Source organism: Chiloscyllium plagiosum, unplaced genomic scaffold (genome assembly GCF_037043375.1).
Source record: "Chiloscyllium plagiosum isolate Xiang-an unplaced genomic scaffold, Cpla_swu_hap1 HiC_scaffold_9, whole genome shotgun sequence".
NCBI lineage: Eukaryota > Metazoa > Chordata > Chondrichthyes > Orectolobiformes > Hemiscylliidae > Chiloscyllium > Chiloscyllium plagiosum.
This window is the reverse complement of record NW_028270147.1, coordinates 68,177,244-68,203,981: the sequence shown is the minus strand read 5'-3', so window position 1 is coordinate 68,203,981 and position 26,738 is coordinate 68,177,244. Positions and strand designations below refer to the sequence as shown.

Sequence of the window (26,738 nt, the reverse complement as noted above, 5' to 3'; positions counted from 1 at the left end):
TGCACATGCTGTATTTGCCTCTTCCTTATCAATGCCCCCTGCAGTTGAGGAACAGCTTCTCCTATCTGTGACTATGGTTGTGAAAGTATGTTATTCACTTCTACCACATATAATTGAGGTTTCAACTGTTGTATGCGAGATCCTGAGTGTTGCCCTTAGGCTGACTCTTTTTGAGAACATCCAAGTTTTGCACCCTGACTGTTTCTCCAGTGATGAATTCTGCCATTTTGCTTTGATTCTGTTACTCATGCCTGTCAGTGATTCTAGCTTGGAAATGACGTCAGTTGTTGTACTGGGCTCCTTTCCATGCCTTCAACAGCTGTTTCTCCATTCCAGGATTTCATTGCATACATCTGTGCTTTGCTACATTTGTTGGGTTTTTTTATTATTCTTTTGGCAAGTATCACAGTCACTTCAGCCTTTCCCAATCCATCATGAAGTGCCTGAATTCTTCACTTGCGAACCAAGAGTCATTTTCATTGATCACATTGTTGGGAGTTCCGTAATTGTGCCTTCATCATTGTGTCTCACCGGTAGTGGTTCAAGTCAGCTATTCCACCTTCCAGTCATCAGAATTGTAGTCATCAGTGACAAGATAATCAGTTCCTGTGGGAGTGAAGAGGTCCACTCCTACCTTCATCCTGTCTGTCTGGATGTTATATGTCATCACTGGTTCTCTAACTTACTTAGCTTGGTTCTCATTACAAGCATTCCACTGGATGATGTGCTCCTTGATCTCATTGCTCATGTTTAGCCAGTAGATCCCATCTCCTTCTTACTCAGACTTGACTCAATTCCTTGGTGCTTGCATGGATGTACTTTAACACTACTCCTCTCAACTCCTTGGGGATAATAACTCTAATTTCTCTGTACAATGTGCTTGTCTTGAGCTGTCAGTTCATTTCCACATGTCCAATACTCTCTTTTCATACAATTGTGTCCTTGATGGTTTCAGGTCGCCATTTCATCACTACTTCTTGCAACACTTGGATCATTGTATATCGTTGAGCAGTTTACTTGATTTAAGCAAGCTACCTGCCTGTTAGATTTTGAATGTCTCTGTTGGGTTAATTAATTCTTGTGCATGTTGAGTTGCTGCCTCTCACTGGATTTCATAGCATCTTTACTTTCTTCAGTCACCACTGCTATTGACAATATGGCAGCAAATTACATCTGTTTCCCTTGCTTGTATTGCATGCCTTGATGGTACCTCTGTAATTGGAGCAATATTCTTTGCAAGCAGTTTGGAGCACTTGGTAGTGTCTTGAGGGAATGGCTTTGACAATCTTCCAGTTGGCTTTGACTGTAACTTTAATAAGAACATAAGAAGTTGGAGAAGAAGTAGGCTTTGAGCTTGCTCTGCCATTCATAGCTGATATTTTTGTGGACTCAGCTCCAATTACCCACTTTATCTCTTCCAAGTTGATATTGATGAAAATGTTCACAGGCAAAGACAATGGACAGGTACACTTTCTCAATGTGAACAGGTATTATTTGTGTTAACACCCTAGACGCAAACTAGTAACTAGTTCTTCTTGTTACGTTAAGGTTCCTCCAAGTCCTTTCTTGCTGATGACATGCTGCAAGGTGACCATCATTTCAACACTAGTGCAGCTTTCACAAGTTCTGTGCTTCTTGTTCTGTGCTCTAATATCATTACATGTTCTGATCAGTGAGTTGACATATTAGATCACATTCCAAAGACAAATTATCCAAGAATTTGGCTAAGTAGTTAATGAATTCAGCATTGCTTTTATATCTGTTAGCTATAACTCTAATCTTTTTAGGATTTGGATATCAGAGATTTTCAATTGCAAATTTTCCTTGTTCACCTTCAGATGACTTCTGTCCAACACTCACACTAGAGTGTGATCATAGTCAGCAATGGCTTCTTCTGTTGTGTCTCCACATCCATAGACAAGAAAATCACCCACTATAGTTTCTACTCCCAGGAAGATCACTATTTATCTCATGCTGGCTGCATTTGTATTTCTCTAGTGTCTTGGAAATATCAAACGACTAGCTGTACCTCATGTAAGGCATCCAGAATGTAATTAGAAAACTATTGCTTTCATCCATTAACATCCTTCGTATCAAGTGTAATGAGGATTATGTTTACAAGTTGTTGCAAAATTCCATTAATGTTTGGCTTCATTGCTTTAATTAGACCCTTTGGACTGATACAAAATCTTGATTTTCCAGGTTGTTTCACAGCTACCACGCTGCTAATCCATTCTATTGGATTCATCACTTTCTTGATTAGTCCCTACTCCTCTACCTATCTTCTAGGCTGAGCTTGACGGAAACTGGAACTTCCCTCGTCATATGCTAATATCCTTAACCTGTAAACACATTCAGGCAGAATTTTACAGTTTTATAGCCAAGTGCAAGTTGCATTGAACTTGTGGCAGGGATTCTAACCATGAGGCTGAGTAAATTTCCACGCCAAATCTTAGCAAACTTGCCATTCCCAACCCTATGGCAGGAGGAGTGCTGACAGCTGTCATACTTAGTATTGAGGATTGAGGAGAGATGGCTGAAAAAAGGAAATTGATGCTGAAGCTCCTTGTTGGACATGGTGCTCACATGGGTCATCGTCTTCCCCTAAGACCAGTAATTGAGGCAGTGATACCAGACAATGCTAGCTTGGTTAGAGGTCACCACCTGTGGTGGTAACATTAAAAGCTGTATGGAGGAGTGCACAGCATTGTATAAAGGAAGTTAATGAAATGCTCCACTCCACTAGCATAAGGGCATCATCTTCTCTCCCTTACCTCACACTTATCAAACCTCTGGTCAAGTAGAAGGAGTTAAGACAGGTGTTGTACAATCTGCCATTCGACTCCTCACCTCTTAAGTGCTTAATATTGGAGACTGCTCTTGAATTACTGTGCCAGCATTCTGTGAGAAAAGGCCATCCCCCTTGACTTGAGTCAGGCCTGCTGACCTTCTGCTTTGTAACAGGGTTAAGTGACATGGCAGAACAGTAGTAACATGAACACAGTATCTCTGGGTGAAGGGACAAAGCACAAAAAGGCACAGCAAGGATGCTGTCACCACCAAGCTAGGCTTGCTGTGTGAATGCTCTGATACTGATCTGCCACACAGTGTGTTTAAGTTCTTATATTCAGCAAAAGAACTGTGAGCCGACTCTTATAAAAAATAATATTCCTTTATTGAACATAATTAATATTAGAATAATAAATTATATTATAACCTATCTTACGCTAAACTTTGTATGATCATATACCACCACACTAGAACTTGGCCTGGCTCCATGTGGTGATGTTGTCGTCTTCTTCTAATGGTCTTGGAGATGTCTTCTCTTTTGGTGGTTATTCTCGAATTACCACACTGAGTAGGGTTTTGAGGCAATTCTTATCCTTATCAGTCCTCTCCTTTTGGGAGGATCTTGAGGATCTGCCAATGAATTGAGCAGGTTCAATTACCCTGATCCGTCGGATCCAACCAGGTGTTGGGACATTGATGGCAGGGTGGCCCTTAGGTATCCATTATGGTAGGTGCTGGGGGCACATAGCTTCCTCCAAATCAGGGTGCAAGGCGCCTCCCTCTCTAGCAAGTGACTTGATGCTCCTGATTGTCCTGATGGTGACATTCCATTGTCCTATTCACATCCAAATTCAGGTGTGTATTGCAGGTTCTGCTGCTGTCAAGTTTGTTTACAAACCATCTGTGGAAGCTGTAGCCTGTCTGGATTCTGCAGCATGTGGATTAGCACAGTCACTTTGGTCAAGGCTGCGTTCTATTTCCCAGCATGCTGTAATCATTATCCATCTTTTGTAACTCCACGGTAAGTTTATTACTTTCCATCATAAATTCATTATTTCGGGTGGCCCGCCTGTCCACAGAGTGAAGAGTCTGGAGATGCAGTCTGGTCTGGTCTATGAACTGGGTCCATATCCTGAGCGCAGTGACCTTGCAGCAACGTCACAAATTACTGTTGCCCATTTATTCCAATGTGAAGCCTTGAAGTACAGAAGCATTCTGTAAGTGAACTGGAAATGTAGTATGCATGTTTTTTCAAGGCTGGAACATATGAGATGCCAAAGTCTGTAGAGGTGAGGTGTGTATGGCTGATGCTCATGGAGTGTGCCCCAAGAGTTTGGTGCTCGGTGTCCAACATGCAGTCATTGGACCATGCGGTGAATTCAGCCTGCCACACAACTGCTCAAGTTTCCATGTTGGATTTTCACAATGAATAGAATTTTGGGAATGTGGTAAGATTGCAACCAGAGTATTAATGAAGCATTTTGAGCCATCAACAAGAATTAACCAATGTCAATCGGCAACATGCACCAACCAGCGAGAATCTCACCACACTACTTGTGAAATGAATAAACGATGGAGTGAAATGGTCTCCATTACGAGATACACCTTGCTGGACTTCTCACCCAATTCTGCCTCTTCTCTTACTTCAGACCATGTCTCCCAATCCTCTATGAGATTGCATCCATAATTTCACTTCTCCAGCAATGCTTCTATAGTCAATAGTTTAATGTGCTGTAATGAGCATTACCAGTTCAAGCTTTAGACTTGCTCCAACTGAAATGATTGGCTTTTGCTTGCTGTCTATGATCTGGAGCTCCTGGTCTTTTTTTATGACTGGTGCGTTGGATTCTGATTAATCTGTCCTCTCGATACAAGTATGGTACTATCATATAGCCTCAACTTTAATTTCAAGAGCTTCATTTTTCAATCGCCATGTTGAGTTCTGTTGTACAAGGTTGTGATGTTACATGACACATTGGTGTTAATCTGACATTGACTTGATATTCTCTTTCTGCAGTCATCATCCGATAGTCACAAACCATTCACCTCATACTAACCTGATTGAACCAACCTGCTGCATGATGTAGAATGATTTGTCAAAATTATCGGCTGACTCTCTGTGGTGGCCATTTACACATGTTTTCTGTGCTTTCATCTAGGCAAACACTTGTGATCAGGCTTCTTTAAGTGAAAATATGTTTTCTGCACACTGGACATGTCTTCTTTTCCTTTTGTTGTGTCCCCAGCAGTCTATGATTGTCCACAATCATGAAAAGATTTTTCAGTTCTGCTTCAAATCAGCTTTCATTTCAACCAGTACTAGGAAAGGAAAAGTATTTGTCTTGCTGTTGTCTTGCCAATTTTTTTAGCAGTGGCTTGTTTCTTTGTTGTGCTTCAATTTCTTTCAGTTATTTGAAGCATCCTTCATAGCTCTGAACATTCTTGTGTTCGCTCATCTTATGAGCCCTCAAGACAACATTCAGGCTTATACTGTGATTTTTTTGAAATTGGCTCCAAGATGGATGTCCCTGGTAAGTGCCATATGGTATAGGTAATATGACTACAGCAAATGGGAAGCACATTGGTACAATATTGCATTTTATCCCAAACACACTCTACCCAGAGCATGATTGCATGCTTTTTAAAATATACTTATGGGGTGTGAAAAGTAGGTATGAAAGTAGGTGAAGTAATTTGAATTTTGTCTGTAAAAAAACTTTTACACATTCACTTGCAATTTACAAACTGAAGCAACTTAACAATTTACAGTTGATCTTGTTTTGACTGTATTTGGACTATCTGCAAACATGAACAAATATGGTAGCAGCCTAGAATTTGCTGGAGTAGAGAAAGCCACACCATGACCCGTTCATTAGATTCTTTCCTCTCTCTCCAGTTCAAAGCTGTTTGTACCATAAATTGCCGGAGTTTCACTGTACTGGCAGTGTATCACTTCCTTGCCAAAGGTTGTTATCTTTTTCCATTTTAATAGCAGCATCCATGTTAGATCTGCTGTTACCTCCCCAGCAAATTCAGGGTCCATGTCTAACTCAGATCTCAAGGGATGTTCCCATATCAGGATATAACATATCAAAATACATAGAATGAATGAACACCAAACAAAGGATGCAGGGATCACTTATGGGAGTGTCCAGTATCACTAAACCCCAGAAAATATCTAAGAAGACTTTAAGTTTTTTTGTATAATTCCATTAAAAAGAAAATTAGCTATGAAAAACATTAGATTTGGTAAGTCTTTTGAAGGAAAAATACCAGATAATTTAATATCCTCGCATAAAATTTTGTATGAACAACAACTCAGAATTAGGTCATTCCTGATCTAGATCTGGTCAAGTTGGTGTTTATATTCCACACTAGCTTCATCCCATTATATGTTACTTCTTCCCTGTTATTGCCCTTTTCCCTTCTTGTTCGGTTGTGCAACAAGCCTCCCTTTAACTGCACTAATGCTTCAACCACCTCATGCACTAGTGAGTTCTTCTGAGTCATCTACATTATTTGTCTTTGCAGAACCTCCAAGCATTGAAGATGGAGGCCTAACTCTAAATGAAACAGTGATTGTTAGGAATCCAGTAGAATTGAAATGCAAAGCATCAGGAAATCCAATACCAGGTAGGCCTGAGAAACTCTCTGCAGCTATTTGCTGACTACCTTTTGGTAAGTGGAATGAATGGTATATGATTTAATTGTTGTGTTCATATCTTACTGCATGCCTTTATTTTAATATTTGCTTTATGGGAAAATAGATAATTTCTAAGAAAGGTCTTTTTGAATTTTTTTTTATTTGTTCACGAGATTTGGGTGCCACTGGCTAGGCTGCCATATAGTAGTTATTCCTAATCACCCAGAAAGTAGTTAAGAGTAATTATATTACCTTGAATCTAGAATAGGGATGGTAGGTTTCCTTCCCACATTAATGATCAATACCATTTCATGAAAATTGCTGTCCATCACTATGACGCTACTTATTCCACAATTTTGTTGAATTCAGATTTCACTAACTCCTATGGTAGGATTTGAACCCATGTCCCCAGAAAATTATCCTGGGGTCCTGGATAACTGTCCAGTGACTATGCCACCACCTTCCCACATATATAATTTAGCTTTGGACCTTCCCTCTCCAAAAACAATTATGACAAATAAATGCAAATTTACTGTGCGCCATGCTCATTATTTAACAGGGATGATCTCAAGCTTAGTACGTGTGTATAAAGAGGATTTTTTTCAGGTTGCTATTTGTGCCACCACTGTAAATGCACACAAAATAATTTACTTGTGCGATATCCCAGGTGATGAATAGGTCACGGTCAGTTTTGGTGGATGCTTAGTTAAAGGGTCCGATCAATACTGGTCTCTTTGTCTTATAAATGAGTTGCCAACGAGCACTATTGCCCATAGAAATGCATCCTAGCACCTTCAGAAGAGGAGGGTTAAGGGGGAGAAAATTGAGGTTGATGGGAATACAGATTAACAAAGTTGGTTGGTATTGCGAAACATTGATGAATTTGAGCACCACACATAGAGGTAGTTAAGGTAACTGAATATTAGGGAGCTTAAATATAGAATGTGAAAGGTATATAGTTAATTGGCGTATATGATGTGATGATGAAGGGCTTAGGCCCGAAACATTGACTCTCCTACTCCTCGGATGCTGCCTGATCTGCTATGCTTTATCCAGCACCACACTTTTCAACTCTGACTCTCCAGCATCTATAGCCCTCACTTTCTCCATACATGATGTGAAAGAAATTACTAAGAATGAGTAAAACTGGAAGGAGGAGTTTTATACCTTGTCAGAACTTTACAGTTTGGTAGTCCTACACCATTTGGAAATTTGGGGATAACCCTGCCTCAGCAGGTTCTGGGAGACCCAACTGCATTTTTGATACAGCAGATATTTAACTGCCAGTAGTTTAGAGTCATACCATTTTAAGCAATTGTATCAAACCCCAAGGCCTGCTGGCCTATCAGATGGCTGACAGCTCTTCAGTCACCAGGAGCACTTTTGCGGTTACTCCCAGGCATCAATTACCTCATGCTGTGATGTAGCCACAATTGATGAAGGCTGGAAATTGAGCTCAACAAAACTCTTCGGCAAGCCCCATAAAGAAGACTATTGTTTGAGGACAGAGGAGTTCTTTCCAAGGAGGGCCTTGGCCACACAGTATCAGAGAGAAAGGTCCCTCCACTAAATCGCTGAGGTCAGAATATACCAGACCATCTCACCACATGGCTGTGCCCACCTACCACTGGTAAAACGCAAGAAGCATTGGACAGAGCCCTGAAATGTGCAGAATTGGATACTTAACTGCCTCAACTGCCCTGGGGAGCTAGAGGGCCAACTATCAATTGTCCCTCTGGTGGTAAAATTCCAGCAGTGATGGGAAGGTGATACACATATCACCCTACTGCGTGCCCACCAGACCTTTGCCCTCCACTTTGCAACATAATCCTATGGAGCCACAAAAAATCCCATGAATGGAAATTTTGTTCCATCCTTTTGAGATATTGAATCAGTCATGATTTTAGGCTGTAAAGTAACAGAGTTAATTCTAAAAATGTCTTTATTTTTCTGAACACTAGCTGTGACTTGGTACAAAGACAATCAGCCAATCAGCATAAGCATGGCAGCTTCCATACTGAATCGGGGTCAGCTTCTGCAGATTGCCAGTGCTCAGGTAGCAGACAGGGGCATGTACAAATGTGCAGCTGTCAATTTAGCAGGTTCTGCTGAGATATTCTACGATTTGAAGGTTTATGGTGAGTAATGTTGTAAGTTAGACTTTATGAATTCATGAAGTGAAGCTGCAAATGTAATTGATCTGAGAGTAATAATTGTACTATATCCTTCTGTGTTAAAATATATAAGATGCATTATACCTATTAACATAATAAAAACTTTATAACTTGCATATCTATCATAAGTAATGAAGTAAACAGAAGTTTTTCAGTGAAGCAAGAAGCAATTTGAATTTAAATTGTAAATGTTTAAATCCCAATTTTACATTCGATTGAAAAACTGCTCACTGAATACCTCATGTACACATAGACAGAGTTTTAGCATGCTGTAATTTAGTCATTTTACATTGAATTCAAATGGGTAGATTAGAAGTTGGATATTAATTAAGGACAGGACCATTTAATTTTTATGTCATGGTGATTATGGTAATATCATCAACTAGAGCTGAATAGCCTCCCTCTGCGAAATAAGTTTTGAACACGCCAAGGGTATAATTTTTCTGTCTTTAAAGTTGTACCTGAAAAGTCAAGTACCTTATTTCAAAATATTTCAATGCATTTTATATACAGTGATGGTAATTTTAATGCTGTGATACAGGATGCCAATTCACTATAACACAATCATAAATACTCCCAATTAATTTCAAAAATTTATTCAAAGCAAACAACAGTCATTCAGCACCACAAACCCCAGAAATAAGATAAGCTTTTGGGAATATTATTGAAAGATATCTGCTTGACAATACAAATAAACCAAATAATTCAAAGTGTTTTAAAGTTAATTGCAGTGCATTTGTCGGCAGATTTAGCCAGTTCTCTTACAGCTTTAAATGGATATTGACCCACTCTGTAATAAGAATAGACAAAGAAAATTGTACAGATCAACTATGTGCAGCAAAGTTAACTCGTAGAATATCATAATTAATATGAAACAATTTACATTTCAAAAGTTTGAATGTACTTTTGTTTTCACATTGATCATTTTACTTTGTAGTTCCTCCAACAATCATTGGCAGCAATGACATGGTGACAGTGGTGGTCAATAACCCTGTTAGACTTGAATGTGAGGCCAGTGGCATCCCAGTACCAAGCTTAACGTGGCTGAAAGATGGCAGCCCTGTCTCCAGTTTTTCCGATGCTATTCAGGTACTACTAATTCATTGTTTTAAACTAGTCATTACCTTGAAGATTTTCATGATAGTATCAAGCTTAACAGCCAACCTTGTAATGATAGAAACATATTACATTTATATAGCATCTTCTTGTGCTTAAACTACATTAAATTGCTTCTCAGCCAATAAATTGCTTTTGGAACGTGGTCACACTTGCAGGCAATTGCAACAACCAATTTGCAAAATGCAAGACCATGTAAAGAGCAAAAACGATGAATAGTCACCGAATCTACATTTTTTGAAATTGGTAAGGAATGTTATAACTCTGAAAACTTTTCTTTGAAAATGTCTCATGGTACTTTTTTATAAATGGGCAAACACATCATCAAAGTTGGTATCATCAACAATATAGCTTTTTCTTGGTGTCACATCATTGGACTGAACTTTCCTCAGGGCATTGGGGTCACAACATCAAAACCAAAAGTGGGTCCCAAATCTTATCAAGAGGTCAAGTGCATTGGTCACAGAAACCTTACATGAGGTGGCCTCCCAGTTGTCGGCCTCAGTGTTTGCCATCCAAATATGGATGGTAATAGGTCAGGAATCATGAGGCCCAATAGGCAGTCTCTCACAATGTAAGGATGGCAGCATCGCCCAAAGAGGTGAGTGCTAATGAAGAACTCAGAGATAGGAGACATCTCAAAGTGAAGGCATTTATGAATGCCTCCTTGTTCATAGGAACAGGAATAGGCCATTCAGCCTGCCCCACCAACCAATCAGACTGTGGCTGATTGAACACTTCAATTACTTTTGAATACCCCATCCTTATCTGCTACTCCATCCTTATACGGGAGCTGGTAGTAAGAAATCTATCAATCGTTATCTACAACATACTCAAAGACTGAGCCTCTATAACCTTCTGTAGGGAATTCCAAAAGTTCACAACCCTCTGATTAGAATAATTTCCCCTTATCTCAGATCTAAGTCGCATCTCCCTTCTTTTTAACCTGAGTCCCCGGTTCTAGATTCCCACACCAGAGAAAGCATCTTACCTTCATCTACTCTGTCCATCCTATTTTGTAAGCTTCAATAGATCACTTCTCATTCTTCAAAACCCTAGAGGATATTAAACCCCATTTGTCCATTCTCTCTTCGTGTGACAGTCCAGCCATCCCGGGAACAAGTCTGGAGGAGTGATCCTTCAAGTAAGGGGCCTATAGCCATTCACAGACCTGTGAGAGCATTATGGCCTCCTGATCCTGCAAAACAAGTTGCTAGTTCCAGTAGTGGCCCAGACCTGGATGTTTTGACTCTGATCTCCAGCAGCTGCAGTCTTCTCTTTCTCACAGACTTGGGTATGTTGTCTGGAAGCAGGACAACATTGGAGAGCTGTCAGTCAGTCACCCAGCCCACCATCTCCATGGAGCTGGGAAAATTCAAACTAAAATAAAGTATAGATTGATGTATTCAAGGCCTAGAGCGGAATTTCATCATTCTGAGTACAAACAAATGACTAAGGAGCCAAAGAAAATTACTATTATCTTCTCCACATTGTTATTGCTGTCAATGTTTTATTATTAGATACTTTTTTTGTAAGAAGTTTCTCAGCTTGTATGTGATTATGGAGTACCATTCCTTACGCTCTTGAGTTCCCAATCCCACAGTGTTACAGTTGGAGACTAAATTGCGAAAATCAGAGAATTTAATATTTTGCAGCTAGGTTTAGAAGTGTTAAGGCCAACCATACCTTCCTCCATGGTGCTATTCAACAGAGATTAAGCATTCAATAGGACATTGGAAATTAATTGAAAAGTAATGTGCCAGGGTATGGGGAGAAAGCAGAAGATTGTCATGAGTTAATGATATTCATTTTAAGAGCTGGTGCAGGCACAAATAGCCCATAAATCTTCTGTGATTCTGTGATTAACTGTGATTCTAAGACCTCTTATATCTGTTTAGTCAGAAAGTAATTAAATCTACCACCATAAAAATTTACAAGAACAGCAACAAGATAAATAAACCTAGCTGCAAAATATTAAATTCTCTGAAAGTTTTAATTGATTTTCCACCACAATCATTTTGCATTATTAAACAGCCTCCCAACCAATTTCAAGTGGATAAGCTGTTCTCTCATTTGCAGGCACCCTGATGTTGGTATCACTCAGGTCTTAGCCCCAGCAGACACAATGAGGTACCCCAATGATTTTAAATCACTGGCCACCCATTTTGCCTTTTAACTGCCTGTGTGGATGGCAGACAAAAGTTGCTTTTGTTCTAACTACTCTCAAAGGGTCACTTAGACATCTTACTTGTAGCATTACTGACATAAGCTTGGCGTTTACTGGTGCCTGCTGGTGCAGACAAAATGATGGGTGGGCTGGGAGACTGCAAAACAGACTAATATCCAACTACCTAGTTGGTGAGCAGTATGTCAGGAAGTGGCTGATGGGAGGAAACCTTCTTTTGGCAGAAAAACACTCTGGCTTGTTAAACATCCACTTAAAGCCAATTATCCCTGAGCCCACTGGGATTTAATAGGACTCTCACCAAGTCTCCTGTGCCTTTTGAAAGGCAACAAAGATATCTGTCAGGTTTGCCAGCAACCTATAAGGATTCCTCATTCATAGATTGTTCATGTCCAATTAAAATCATCATAGAATCCCTACAAGCTGCAAACAGGCTATTTGGCACAACAAATCCATAACGACTCTCCAAAGAGCCTCCCATCCAGACTCACCCCACCTTCCCTATGACTCTGCATTCCCAACCGCAGGAGGTGCAAGACTTGCGCCCACACCTCCCCTCTCACCTCCCTCCAAGGCCCCAAAGGAAACTTCCATATCCGCCACAGATTCACCTGTACCTCCACACATATCATCTATTGCATCCTCTGTACCCGATGTGGCCTCCTCTATATTGGGGAGACAGGCCGCCTACTTGCGGAGCGTTTCAGAGAACACCTCTGGGACACCCGGACCAACCAACCCAACCACCCTGTAGCTCAACATTTCAATTCCCCCTCCCACTCCACCAAGGATATGCAGGTCTTTGGACTCCTCCATCGTCAGACCACAGCGAAACGACGGTTGGAGGAAGAACGCCTCATCTTCCGGCTAGGAACCCTCCAACCACAAGGGATGAACTCGGATTTCACCAGTTTCCTCATTTCCCCTCCCCCCTGCCTGTCTCAGTCAAATCCATCAAATTCAGCACCGCCTCCCTAACCTGCAATCTTCTTCCCGACCTCTCCGCCTCCACCCCAATCTGTCCTATCACCCTCACCTTGACCTTTTTCCACCTATCACATTTCCGACGCCCCTCCCCCAAGTCCCTCCTCCCTATCTTTTATCTTAGCCTGCTGGACAAACTTTCCTCATTCCTGAAGAAGGGCTAATGCCCGAAACGTCGATTCTCCTGTTCCCTAGATGCTGCCTGACCTGCTGCGCTTCTCCAGCAACACATTTCCATCTCTGCATTCCCAATGACTAATCCACTTAACCAACACATTCCTGGACACCACTGGCAACTTAGCATGGCCAATCCACCTCACCTGCCCATCTTTGGATTGTGGGAGGAAACTGGAGCTTCCAGAGGAATCCCATGCAGACACTGGGAGAATGTGAACACTCCACAGACAGTCTCCCAAAACTGGGATCGAACCCGGGTTCCTGGCATTGTGAGACAACAGTGCTAACCACTGAGCCACAATCCTTCAGATTGAAAGGATTTCCTGCTGGGAACTATTTACCTCTCCTTACATTTAGCCTCTCTTGTCTGTCTCATCTCATCAGCAACCCACTGCCCTCAACTTCCATTCCATCTTGTTTACCTTGCTCAAGGGATTCCAGGTGTGTTACCAGAAGTGCCCTTTAAACCTAATTGCAGGGTCTGTAATGGAGAATTGCTAGTTTCTGATTGACAACTCTAATAGGGCACTTCAGCTTACACAAGGTCCTGATGAGAGTTTTTTTTTAACTCTATTGTCACGTCAGGCCTCCCAAAGAGAGAGAGAATTCCCACTGGTTCTCCAATCAGACAGGAAGACACAAGTTACCAGCACTGAATCCTACCAAAAGCCAATGAGTAAGGAAGGGATCAATGAAACAAAAATAGTCATAACATCGTGATTTAATTGGTGGACAAGAGCAACAAATTAAAATAAATTCCCATGTAAAAACAGAATATTGATATAAATATGTATTTTACAATCTCACAGCTTTAGATGACAGAATTTGTGTGACTTACAGTCTTAAACATGAAAAATTATCACTGCAAATAGTGTATCTCTTGGCTTCCTGTCATTTCTATTGTCAGCTTTCTCTAACAGCAGTCTATCCTCTTGGCTAATTGTCATTCTTTTTTCAGATGCCTGACAGACTGTTCTTTTGACCCTTTTATAGTTCCGAAGGATAGGTGGGCCATTCCATGAAGCTAGTCTATATCCTGCCAGTGAACATTTTTAACTAGCTAATTTTTGATCAACTGGGGTCCATAGCTGGCAAGCTTCACGTAGATAGTGAGCTGGTTACAGTCCATGACTGCAGAGGTGCTTATAACTTTCTCTTATAACTTTCCTCTCACTTAAAAGGGGAAGTGCATTCTTTAGAATTGCCCACAAAATGTAAACCTTGCTTTACGTACGATATCCATAGAAAGATTGGAGGCATTATTTTGTACATGATCCCCTCTAATGTAACAGTGCAGATCTGTTTGTGTGATGTCAAGAGATTGGGGACGGATGATTCTACATAGGAAAAGAAGACTGCCTCTTCCCCCCTCCTATTTCCACCCTCTCCTCCCCAATGAACTACCAGCTCACAGAACACCTCCCCAAAAGATTCTAATGAGGTCTGAAGCTGAAATGTCTTTGGCTTCCACAAAATCTATTAGAGCAAGTATCTTGGACACACTGCTACCAGTTGCAACTTCAAAATATTTCCAAAGAGGCCAACCCCAGCCCACTGCTCATTATCATTATTTGAACTGCATGCAAAGTTTCTGACCAAAATGTTTACTACTTTAATTTTAAAATATAAAGCTTAGAAACAAGGTGCAAAGATACCAGCAGGTTTACATTTAGCATTTCATTATGTACAAAGTCTTTGCTTTGTCACAATGACTTGTGAACTAAATCCTCTTCTACATGTTCTCTAAAGCACTGTTGATATTCTTCCATGCAGGTTCAATCTAGAGGTCGAGTCCTTTCCATCACCAGCGCTCAGATCAGTGATACTGGCAAATATACATGTGTAGCACTAAATGCTGCAGGAGAACAACAACAGCACATTGACCTCAGAGTTCATGGTAATATTATCACAAATCTTTCCCCTGTTTCTCTAATACTTTTTGCATGTGTTTTCTGGGAGAAAATGTTTAATCTAATTCAATAATCTGTACACAAGAAAGTAGTACCCAACTGAAAATGTTTCATGCTTTCCAACAATAATGCCATCATATGATCACAACTGATAGGTAACTATTCCCTGTTAATTTGAGTAGTTCACATCAGTATGCACCATGTGCATTTTCCGGTGATTAAAAAAGCAGTTCTTGATCCTTTTCATTGTATTAAAACAAAGTATGACACTGGGGACTGCATATGGACTTCTAAGGTCAAATAATCAAAACCTTCATCAAAAAAGTTTATTTTAAAGTGTCTTAAAGGATGAAAGCAAGGTAAAGAGACAGAGAGGTAAGTACTTGAAGGTAATGCCACTAATGGTGGCGCAATTATCACACAATTAAGGCATGGATGGATTTGTAAATGAGGATGAGAATTTTAATTTTAAAATTTTAAAATCAAAGCATTGCATAATGGGGAATGAATGTTGGTTAGCAGGCACGGGCGTCTATACTACAAACCTAAATTGGACCAAAATTCAAATATTCATGTACAGTGTTCTCCTGACATTTGAACATCCAATTTACAAATGCAACTCCATATAATGTAATTTTAAATATTCAATATCTGAAAATTTCCTGTACTTACGAATGGTCCTTTATAATGTACTGCATTGCATTCTGACTTGCATCCAAATCAACTTATGTACAGATTTGGGAATTGAATCGATTTGCAACCCAGGGACAATAAATGCAGTGTGTTCAAATGTCTCCTTCAAATCTGATATCTCTTGTCTCTATCTTGGAATTTCCTCTCCAGAGTTCTTTTTTTCAAAACTTGCTGCCCAACCTGAGGGCTTTGGAATAAATGAGAAAAAGCACTCTGAAGCAATTATCTAAATCTTCAAGCATAGAAAACAAATTATGGCAAGATTACTGGGTGTTCCAATAGGTTATACCATATTAGAGGTGGAATCATCTTGAATTATTGTGAGAACATAGTCACAAAAATAGAAAGAACTAGAAACACTCAACATGACATTTCTGAACAAAATGCAGTAATTTATAGAAGATTACCTGGGAAGCCCTTACACCAGGTGGTTCAAAAGGACAACCTGCCATCACCATCAATGTAATTAGGGATTGCCAATAAATGCTGGTCCAGCTGTAATGCACAAATCCCACAAACAAATTTTAAAAACTTATATGTGACAGATTGTTGACATGTTTTGACCCAGGACTGATGATAACAATTGCTCCTGATGCAAGTCCTTTCAGAGTAGGAACATCTCTTTCAATTGTCTTTCCCAAAGGGGTTGAGAGGCCAATACCATGTGGGTAAAGAGTGCTATCAAAGATATAGGAAATATCTTCAGAATGAATGTGAAATGTTAGTCATTGGGTTTGCACTGAACAAATTTTAGTTGCAACAATACGACCACAAGTTTCTACTCAGTATGGATAGTAAATTGTTAACAACTTTACTGGGCCCACCCAAAAACGTATGAGCACTTATAATCAAGAGAATGCAAAGATGGGCAATGTACCTGGCAGATTTTGATTATGGCTTTAAATATAGAAGTTCAAAGGTAAACACTAACCTGTGTTGTCAGTCAAGGTTGCCTGAGAACAAATGCAGATCCAATAGAACACGAATCATATTGGCAGTACACCATATTAATGATTGCTCGGTAGTAGGGAAGAAATTTGTATTCAAACTTGCAAAAGCATGTCCTGTCTAAAGTGATGAAATATGCCTTGGATGACTGGCTAGGTAATTTCTTGGAACAAGTTTTCTTATCCTATTAGGTCTTCTCAGCCTCTCAGGAGACTTGGGGATGGGTGAGTCTTGTTTCATCTCAACTCTAGCCTTTTCCTCCAGATTTCTTAACAACTCTATTTTGCCTTTAAGTTGATTCTAAACGCTTATAAAGTATGGAAGTCTGTATAAGAACAATCTAACACTATCTTTTCTTTTCACTATTGATGGTATGTTGTTAGAAATTAAGTAGGCAAAAAGGAGGGAGACGCAGTACTATAGAAAACAGTGACGATTAACTCATTTTTAAGTTCAAGTGCAAACAGGATTCTGGAAGTGCCATGTAGAGCAGATCTTACCCAGGCTATGTGCAATGTTGAAATGTCAGACAAGTCACAGCTCTTCCTAAAACGTAAACCTTCTTAGACTAATGACGTGCCCGTCAGTATTTTGAGTACTCACCCCATCATCCTGTTTACATTCCAGCTGCAAATTCACATGTTACTGCTTATACTGAAACATTTTGTGCAAATGGTGCATTTGATAACATTAAGGATTATGAGCACTTCTACCCCTGGATAGGGAATTGAAGTTTGTTCTGCATTTGCCTGTTATAAATGTCAACAGGAAATTGGATTTAAGTAGCAAATAAAAAGCAATGCATCCAGTGGTAGCCTAATGCTTCAAACTGCGTAGACTGAATGAAGGCATGTGTAAGGATGAATTGAGCATTTGGGACCCTCCTGATTTAAACTGAATAACAGCTGGAGTGTGAACAAGTTTTTTTTTTGTCAGCTGTTCCCAACATGAGCTGAAACTCCATTGAACTTGTTTGAACCTGCTCCATATTCCATGGAAGCAATTGGAGGTAAAGACATATAATCTGAGAATATATTTCACACAGAAAGCCTTTTTAAAATATGCAGTTTCATACTGTACTTAAAGTACAGAATTTACACAGTTCATTTTTCATACATCAGTGTTATGCAAACCTTTACATTAACTCAAATAGTGCCATGCAATATCAATCTACTTGTATCCTACAAAACTCTTAACACTGGAAATGACATAGTAGAACTGATGGGATTGTTTTGGAGAACTTCGTATGAATAAACCAAAAGTTTGCCATTGGGAAAATAAATATCTTGGGTATTTTGTATGAGCCTGTTTGAGATAAAGCTAACCAGTTTGCCAAACTAATGAATGGGAAGGAGGGAGGCAGTTGAATGTCCATAATTGAATCCTTGATCTCAGCTGATTGAAATCAGTTCATACCATAAAAATGTAGTACCGGAGATGTCACAGAGACTTGGTGACTAAATATAGATGTAATATATATTGAAGATATTCAGATCTCCAGCATTTGCAGTTCTTTGTTTTATGTTACGTACATGCCCTCTTAGAACATAGAAAAGTACAGCGCAGTACAGGCCCTTTGGCCCTCGATGTTGCGCCGATCCAAGCCCACCTAACCTACACTAGCCCACTATCCTCCATATGCCTATCCAATGCCCGTTTAAATGCCCATAAAGAGGGAGAGTCTACCACTGCTACTGGCAGGGCATTCCATGAACTCACGACTCGCTGAGTAAAGAATCTACCCCTAACACCTGTCCTATACCTACCACCCCTTAATTTAAAGCTATGCCCCCTCGTAATAGCTGACTCCATACGTGGAAAAAGGTTCTCCCTTGTTGCTCCTGATATCAGACTGACCTGTTTAAATCATCCACTTTATGTAATGTGGTTATGATCTAATGTGTGCTGCTGCCTGCTAATATGTTAATTGAACAATTGAAATATAATTTTTGTTTGAAATGGTATATAAGAAAATAGCAGATTTAAGCTATTTGGCTCCCTGAGCCTTTTCCATCATTTATCTAGATCATGGTTGACCTTTTATGTCAATGCTATTTTCCTGTGCTGTTTCCATATCCTTGATATCTTTGTTATCTAGTTACCTATCAATCTCAGTCTTGAACATAGCTGAATAATGCCTGAACCTCCATAGCCCTATTTGGGAGAGAATACCAAAGATTCCCCATCCCCAAAGTGAAGAAATACCCCTTCTTCTCATTCTAAATGGGCTGCTCCTTATTCTGAGACTGTCAGTTGAGTCTAGACCCCAGCAGGGGTGAACACCCTTCCTGCATTTACCCTGTTGAGCCCCTCTAAGTACTATTTATGATTTGGTGAAGTTAGAGCTAAACAGACACATTTTAGATTAGATTAGATTCTCTACAGTGTGGAAACAGGCCCTTCGGCCCAGCAAGTCCACACTGACCCTCCGAAGAGTAACCCACCCAGACCCATTTCCCTCTGACTAATGCACCTAACACTATGGGCAATTTAACACGGCCAATTCACCTCACCTGCACATCTTTGGACTGTGGGAGGAAACCGGAGCACCAGGAGGAAACCCACGCAGACACGGGGAGGATGTGCAAACTCCACACAAACAGTCGCCCGAGGCTGGAATCGAACCTGAGACCCTGGTGTTGTGAGACAGCAGTGCTAACCACTGTGCCATGCCCTATTTATGACAGCCAATTTCATTTTAAAATGTTTGCTCTCATTTGCAGTATGATTTTACTCTAAAAAGAAAATAATTGAGACAAAGACTTTGATCTTTTTATAATCTGGTATGTGTTTTGTGAAAAATATTTCACTGCTTCAACTCGTACTTAAGGCACCGTGTAAAGGTTGGTGATGCTTTTGCTATTCTGATTGAGCATTTCAGGCCTCAAAGGGTGAAGGTCTTTGGGATTACTAATAAACATGACTGGCCATTGTCATTGTATATATATTTTGAAATCTAAAGAAAAGTTATTTTTCACACAGCTGTAGTTTAGATGCCTAGCAAGCTCATTCAGTGCAACCAGAGATTGCTTGTTCAGTTCTGCTTAATACTGAGCAGAACATGCACCAACTCAGTATTGATTAATGTGGCCAACAGCATTGCCAGCTGTTAGAACTCTTGAGTCAATAGCTCTGTTTATTTTTGCTAACAAGTCCAGAACGCTGTTATCTCTTGAGCCTTCTAATACTTCGTTTTATTTCATTTAAGTTGCTGGCAGTGCACAAAGAAGCATTGATTTACTTTAGGAAGTATTTTCTTACCAAAACCTGGAATATGTTTCACAGATTTATTTGCAGTTTCTTTCAATATCTGTTGGTTGAATCCATTATTTGAATGCTTTAAGAATGTTTTGAACCTTCACCATGAAAAGATAATCTAATCAATAGACTGAATATTGTCACCTAATCAATACTAGGCTGTAGCAACTGTGACAGTTGTTAATATAACTGCAGGAGCAGTTACTATTGCAGATCCATTTTAATTTTTCATGTTAGTTTCATGAAAGACTGCCCAAACCATGAAATGATAAAACACATAGCACTGAAAGTGAGAAGGAATTGCCTACATCGGCAGATCCTACTCAAATCATCCTTTTGGATCTTTGAGTACAGACATTCACCGGCACCAGTTGTGGAGGAATCTACAATTTTGGTCTCAATGATTGGCAGGCTGAATGGCTTCCTTTGTGCCAGAAATGCTCTATCATTCTGTTCTGATAATTATTAACCTCAGATATGTGAAAACATGGGGAAAAACATGAGGAAAAACAAAAATGAAGATTAACAGGAAGGATTGTTGACTTTGAAAACATATTTGTAAACTATCAATGCAAAACTTGAATTGGTCTTTAATATGAATCTGAAGCAGTACTAGCTCAAGCATTTCTTGGAGAGTGTGGATGATTTATATAAGTGAACAGCCCCTTCAATTTGTTTCCATTGACAAGCAGTCACATTGATTTAAAGAGGCTGACTTATATATGGCCTTCTTTCAGATTGTTGCTTGGCCATTAGGTCTTAGGGAATATTAATTTGAATCACCTTGTCTCATATCTATTCTCAACAACAAAAGCTTACATTTATGTAGCAAGTTTGGTTTACTAAACCGTTTCAAAGCATTTTGCCTAATGGTCATCAAGTAAAATTTGACGTAGAAAAACATAGACCTTTTAGGTCTGGTGATCATTTTATTTGGTGCAACCTACAGCTCAATAACAAGCAACCTGAACCTTAACCAGTGAATTACCATGTCTCCAAATTATATGAGATAGACTATATATAAGGTTGTTTTTGTGTTTTATCCAATGATTCAAACTAAGTAATTTTAAATTCAGAGAAATTGAATGAATCTAACAAATTCAGCTCTGAAAAGCATCAAGCTCTAATTTTGCACTCCTATAAATGAAGCATATCAGGCAGTGAGGTGAATGCTGCTTTCCAGATCTGTAACAATGTTAGTTTTCTCCAAGACTGCTATAAATATTCAGTTATTCCAAAAATGACTATGCATTTTATTTCTATTTAATTAATTTGGTTTTATTTTATTCTTCAAAATGATGCATCTTGAGAAATTAATTCCAATGAAGGTGAGGAGAAACAGCTTTAATCTTTGCTGATCAATGATTGTCCTCATGTGACTAATAGGAAACAGACATGCTGTTGGATCCAGAAACAAATGCCACTTTTTCTGGTCTCTCACACCCCACTCAAATCAATGTTTCTCATGTTTATTTAGTAATGATGTTTTATATTATATGAAGTAGTATTTGAGGGAGTAAACATTTCTTACTCATATCCTATATGCAAACATGCATAATATAAATTAGAAACATGCTGTTCAGGCCTGTATTCAGAAATGCATCAGCATAGAGTACATTGAAGCTTGTTTCTAGAACTGATTCTGGTGCCTTTAAATTTGGTTTCATTAAGCACAAAATAAATGTGTGTCACTTTATTCAAGACTATACAGCAAGAGTATGAATGCAATGCAATGAGTAATGTAATTTTTTTTCAGTTCCACCAAATATTATGGGAGAAGAACAAAATGCCTCTGTCATCATCAACCAAGGTATAGTGCTGAAGTGTCAAAGTAATGCAATCCCTCCTCCAACTCTCAGCTGGCTAAAAGATGGAAAACCTCTGTTCAAGAAGCAGGGACTTACAGTTTCTGATGATGGAAGTACTTTAAAGGTAAATCATAAGATTAACATCCACTGCAGACATCCTTTCTAAGCATATTTTTTCCCTTTTCTGTGAGTATGCTCTTGCAATCATTCTTTGTGAATAGCCTAGTGTTGATTGTAGAATCCTGAATAAACAAAATAGCTAATGGAAAGGTTTCTTTGAAGTGTTGCCATTTTACATTGATAATCTCATTTTCTCTTATTCTGATACCTGCCCCCATTAGGTTGAGACTATTCATTATGTTCATGTGAATGCTGTAAAATCAATGACAAAATCAAATCAAGTAGACATAAGAATGCTGTGGCAACTTGGAGAGTGTTAAATGAATTGCAATCCTTGTACGGTACCACAAATGAAACTTACAGGCATCTTAATATTTCTGAATCATGCTTGAGCATACTCAGAGAAAAAATGATAGTAATGTTAGAAGAGTATCTAAAGTAAATCGATTTTTTAAAAATAACCTATAATTGTATTTCTGCAGTTGTCATTTTGATTTCATTGATTGTAATCTCATTCCCTTTAACCTAATTATCAGAAATCTTACCTGAAATGGTGAGTAAGAAGATTTGGTCAAAGAATCAGTTAAGAAAATTCATGTATTAAATATCTTTATACTGAACTCTGGCAATAATATTAAATGTTAGCTACTTCTATTTGCAAGCTGTGGATGGTTTGGTTTGCAAACATTTAGTTTCAAAGTATTAAGATATGATTTATTGTAGTAGAATGTCTAACAATGTTTGTTGCTAATTAGGATTACTCCTGTACATTTAGGTTTTTAGACATTGAAGATATATGTTTATCATGCTAAGTGAGGAAAAGTGGACTCAAGGACCTAAGTAAGCAGTGCAAGCAGTGTGTTTCCTCTTAACCAATCAGATTGAAATAATGTACAATTAAAGGATTGAGAAGGAAATGCACATTAGAGCAGATGAATTCAATGGCATAGACAATAGACAATAGGTGCAGGAGTAGGCCATTCTGCCCTTCGAGCCAGCACCACCATTCATTATGATCATGGCTGATCATCCCTAATCAGTATCCTGTTCCTGCCTTATCCCCATAACCCTTGATTCCACTATCCTTAAGAGCTCTATCCAACTCTTTCTTGAAAGTATCCAGAGACTTGGCCTCCACAGCCTTCTGGGGCAGAGCATTCCATACACCACCACTCTCTGGGTGAAGACGTTTCTCCTCAACTCTGTTCTAAGTGGCCTCCCCTTATTTTTAAACTGTGTCCTCTGGTTCGGGACTCACCCAAAGCGGAAACATGCCTCCAGAGTGTCCAATCCTTTAATAATCTTATATGCCTCAATCAGATCACCTCTCAACCTTCTAAACTCAAGCATATTCAAGTCCAGTCACTCCAATCTTTCAACATAAGATAGTCCCACCATTCCAGGAATTAACCTCATGAACCTACGCTGCACTCCCTCAATAGTCAGAATGTCTTTCCTCAAATTTGGAGACCAAACCTGCGCACAATATTCCAGGTGCAGTCTCACCAGGGCCCTGTACAGCTGCAGAAGGACCTCTTTGCTTCTATACTCAATTCATCTTGTTATGAAGACCAGCGTGCTATTAGCTTTCTTCACTGCCTGCTGTACCTGCATGCTTGCTTTCATTGACTGATGTACAAGAACATCTAGATTTCGTTGTACTGCCCCTTTACCTAACTTGACTCCATTTAGGTAGTAATCTGCCTTCCTATTCTTGCCACCAAAGTGGATAACCACACATTTACCCACATTAAACTGCATCTGTCATGCACCCATCCACTCACCAAGCCTGTCCAGGTCACCCCTGTATTCTCCTAACATCCTCCTCACATTTCACCCTGCCACCCAGCTTTGTGTCATCAGCAAATTTGCTAACATTACTTTTAATACTTTCATCTATATCATTAATGTACATTGTAAAAAGCTGCGGTACCAGCACTGATCCCTGCGGCACACCATTGGTCACCGCCTGCCATCCCGAAAGGGAGCCGTTTATCACTACTCTTTGTTTCTTGTCAGCCAACCAATTTTCAATCCATGTCAGTACTTTGCCCCTAATACCATGTACCCTAATTTTGCTCACTAACCTCCTATGTGGGACTTTATCAAAGGCTTTCTGAAAGTCCAGGTACACTACATCCACTGGATCTCCCTTGTCCATCTTCAGAGTTATATCCTCAAAAAATTCCAAAAGATTAGTCAAGCATGATTTCCCCTTCATAGATCCATGCTGACCCTAACCTATCCTGTTACTGCTATCCAGCTGTGTCGTAATTTCGTCCTTTATAATTGACTCCAGCATTTTTCCCAGCACTGAGGTCAGACTAACTGGTCTATAATTCTCTGTTTTCTCTCTCCCTCCTTTCTTAAAAAGTTGTACAACATTAGCCACCCTCCAATCCTGAGGGAACTTATCCTGAATTTATAGAACATTGGAAAATGGTCACCAATGCATCCACGATTTCTAGAGCCACCTCCTTCAGTACCCTGGGATGCAGACCATCAGGTCCCGGGGACTTATCAACCTTCAGACCTAACAGTCTCTCCAACACCATTTCCTGCCTAATATAAATTCCCTTCAGTTCATGTCCTTCAGTCGCTATTACATCTGGGAGATTGTTCGTGTCTTCCCCAGTGAAGACAGATTGAAAGTACCAATTCAACTCTTCTGCCATTTCTTTGTTCCCCGTAATAAATTCACCTGTTTCTGTCTTCAAGGACCCAATTTTAGTCTTAACCTTTTTTTTCTTTTCACATACCTAAAAAAGCCTTTACTATCCTCCTTTATGTTTTTGGCCAGTTTACCTTCGTACCTTATTTTTTCTTTGTATATTTCCTTTTTAGTTATCCTCTGGCATGTGAAGTATAGAAAGAGTAATAGAGGGAAAGAAAGAGTGAATTGAATAAGAGAGAGAAAACAGACTAAAAAATAATATTGCAAAATAAAATTACTTTTTTTATAAATCCAATAACAATTAAAACAAAAAGAAACAAACTCTGCTCTGTTTTCAATGCCAAAGAAGTTAGCTGTCTATAATTATCAGTTAGCATGTCTCCAAAAAGCTTCTTAAACTGGCAAGAGTTACATATTGTATCTATCCACAAATACAGCAAAACAAGATTAACAGGGAACCTGTTCACAGAAGGCTAAATGTGAAGCAGTGCAATTCAGTACAAAAAGCCTTTAGATTACTGGAGATTTTGTACTCAGCATGTTCAGAGATGTTAATACACACCTCTGGAGCAAGTAGGGCTTGAACTCAGGTCATTTCTTGATCTGGAATCTGGGACACTACCACTGTGCCAAAGGATCAAAATCGACAAACTTTAGATATCTGTGTTCAACCATAAAATTGCTCAGACTATTAGTTGTTACAACATTTGAGTATGAAATAACAGCAAGCACTATGGACAGCACGGTGGCACAGTGGTTAGCACTGCTGCCTCACAGCGCCAGAGACCCGGGTTTAGTTTCCACCTCAGGCAACTATCTGTGTGGAGTTTGCACATTCTCCCAGTGTCTGCGTGGGCTTCCTCCGGGTGCTCCGGTTTCCTCTCACAGTCCAAAAAAATGTGCAGGTTAGGTGAATTGGCCATGCTAAATTTCCCGTAGTGTTAGGTATAGGGGAATGGGTCTGGGTGGGTTGCTCTTCAGAGGGTCGGTGTGGACTTGTTGGGCCAAAGGGCCTATTTCCACACTGTAATTAATCTAATCTAATCATTAGGATGGGTGGCACAGTGGTTAGCACTGCTGACTCACAGTGTCAGAGACCTGGGTTCAATTTCCGCTTCAGGCGACTGTCTGTGTGGAGTTTGCACATTCTCCCAGTGCCTGCGTGGGTTTCCACCGGGTGCTCCGGTTTCCTCCCACAGTCCAAAAATGTGCAAGTTAGGTGAATTGGCTATGCTAAATTGCCTGTAGTGTTAGATGTAGGGGAATGGGTCTGGGTGGGTTGTGCTTCGGCAGGTCGGTGTGGACTTGTTGGGCCGAAGGGCCTGTTTCCACACTGTAAGTAATCTAATCACTATTAGTTTTACTACTAATCTGACAGACGTCTATGGGCTAATATTGTTTACAATTGTTGGTGCCACATTATAGGAAGGATGTGATTCATTGGAGAGTGTAGAGGCAATTTACAAGAATGATTCCAGGATTGAAAAACTTTAATTGTAAAGATGGATTGAAGAAATTGAGACTGTTCTTCTTTGAAAGAAGGTGTAACGGAGATTTGATAGAGGTTTTCAAAATCATGAGCTGGCTGGATAGAGAGAAACTGTTCTCCCTTGTGAAACAAAAAAAAACAAGAGGGCATGGATTTTAAAGTGGCGTGCAAATGAAGCAAGAACGATTTACGAAAAAAATGTTTTCAAGCATTGAGTAGTTAGGGTATGGCAAGCACTGCTTGGAAATGTCATGGGAGCAGTTTTAATTGAAGCACACAAGATAGAAGTGGAGATATGGGGAAAAGGTAGGAGATTGGCACTAAGTAGTGGAAGCGATGCAGGCAGAATGGGCCAAAGGCACCCTTCTGCACTGTAACAATTCTGTGATTGTGAATGTTACTCAGAAGCATTTTGTGATACCATTTGCTTTGGTGGTATTCTTAACTTGATTAGTACCTAAGAAATGTGTTAGGTGTGGGGACATAAGTTGCAAGCTATCTTGTGCAAGTAGCTAGTGCTGTTAATAGGATGCTAAATATCTAGGAGTTAAAGGTAATAAGGAAGACGAGTGTTGTGAGCTAATTAGTTAATTGAATTACAGAATCGCAGATGTCTTACAGTAGGGAAGGGGGAAATTCGGTCCTTCATGCCTGCACTGGCTCTTCAAATGAGCATGATAACCTAATGCCAATTTTCTGCTTTATCCACATACACTTGTATGTTATTTCTACTGAAATAATCTCTAGTGCTGTTGAATGCCGCAATTGA

General features: G+C 39.6%; 1 protein-coding gene across 3 annotated transcripts in view; it reads left to right on the top strand.

The window, feature by feature from the left end:
- The window catches only part of hmcn1 (hemicentin 1), a 607,098-nt gene that overhangs the window by 357,503 nt on the left and 222,857 nt on the right, over positions 1-26,738 (top strand). For all 3 annotated transcript variants that reach the window (XM_087990747.1, XM_043699541.2, XM_087990748.1), the window contains exons 37-41: positions 6,322-6,423; positions 8,395-8,571; positions 9,545-9,696; positions 14,843-14,966; positions 21,635-21,810. In XM_087990747.1, the coding sequence (XP_087846873.1) occupies positions 6,322-6,423; positions 8,395-8,571; positions 9,545-9,696; positions 14,843-14,966; positions 21,635-21,810 (731 nt within the window). The remainder of the gene's footprint in view (positions 1-6,321; positions 6,424-8,394; positions 8,572-9,544; positions 9,697-14,842; positions 14,967-21,634; positions 21,811-26,738) is intronic.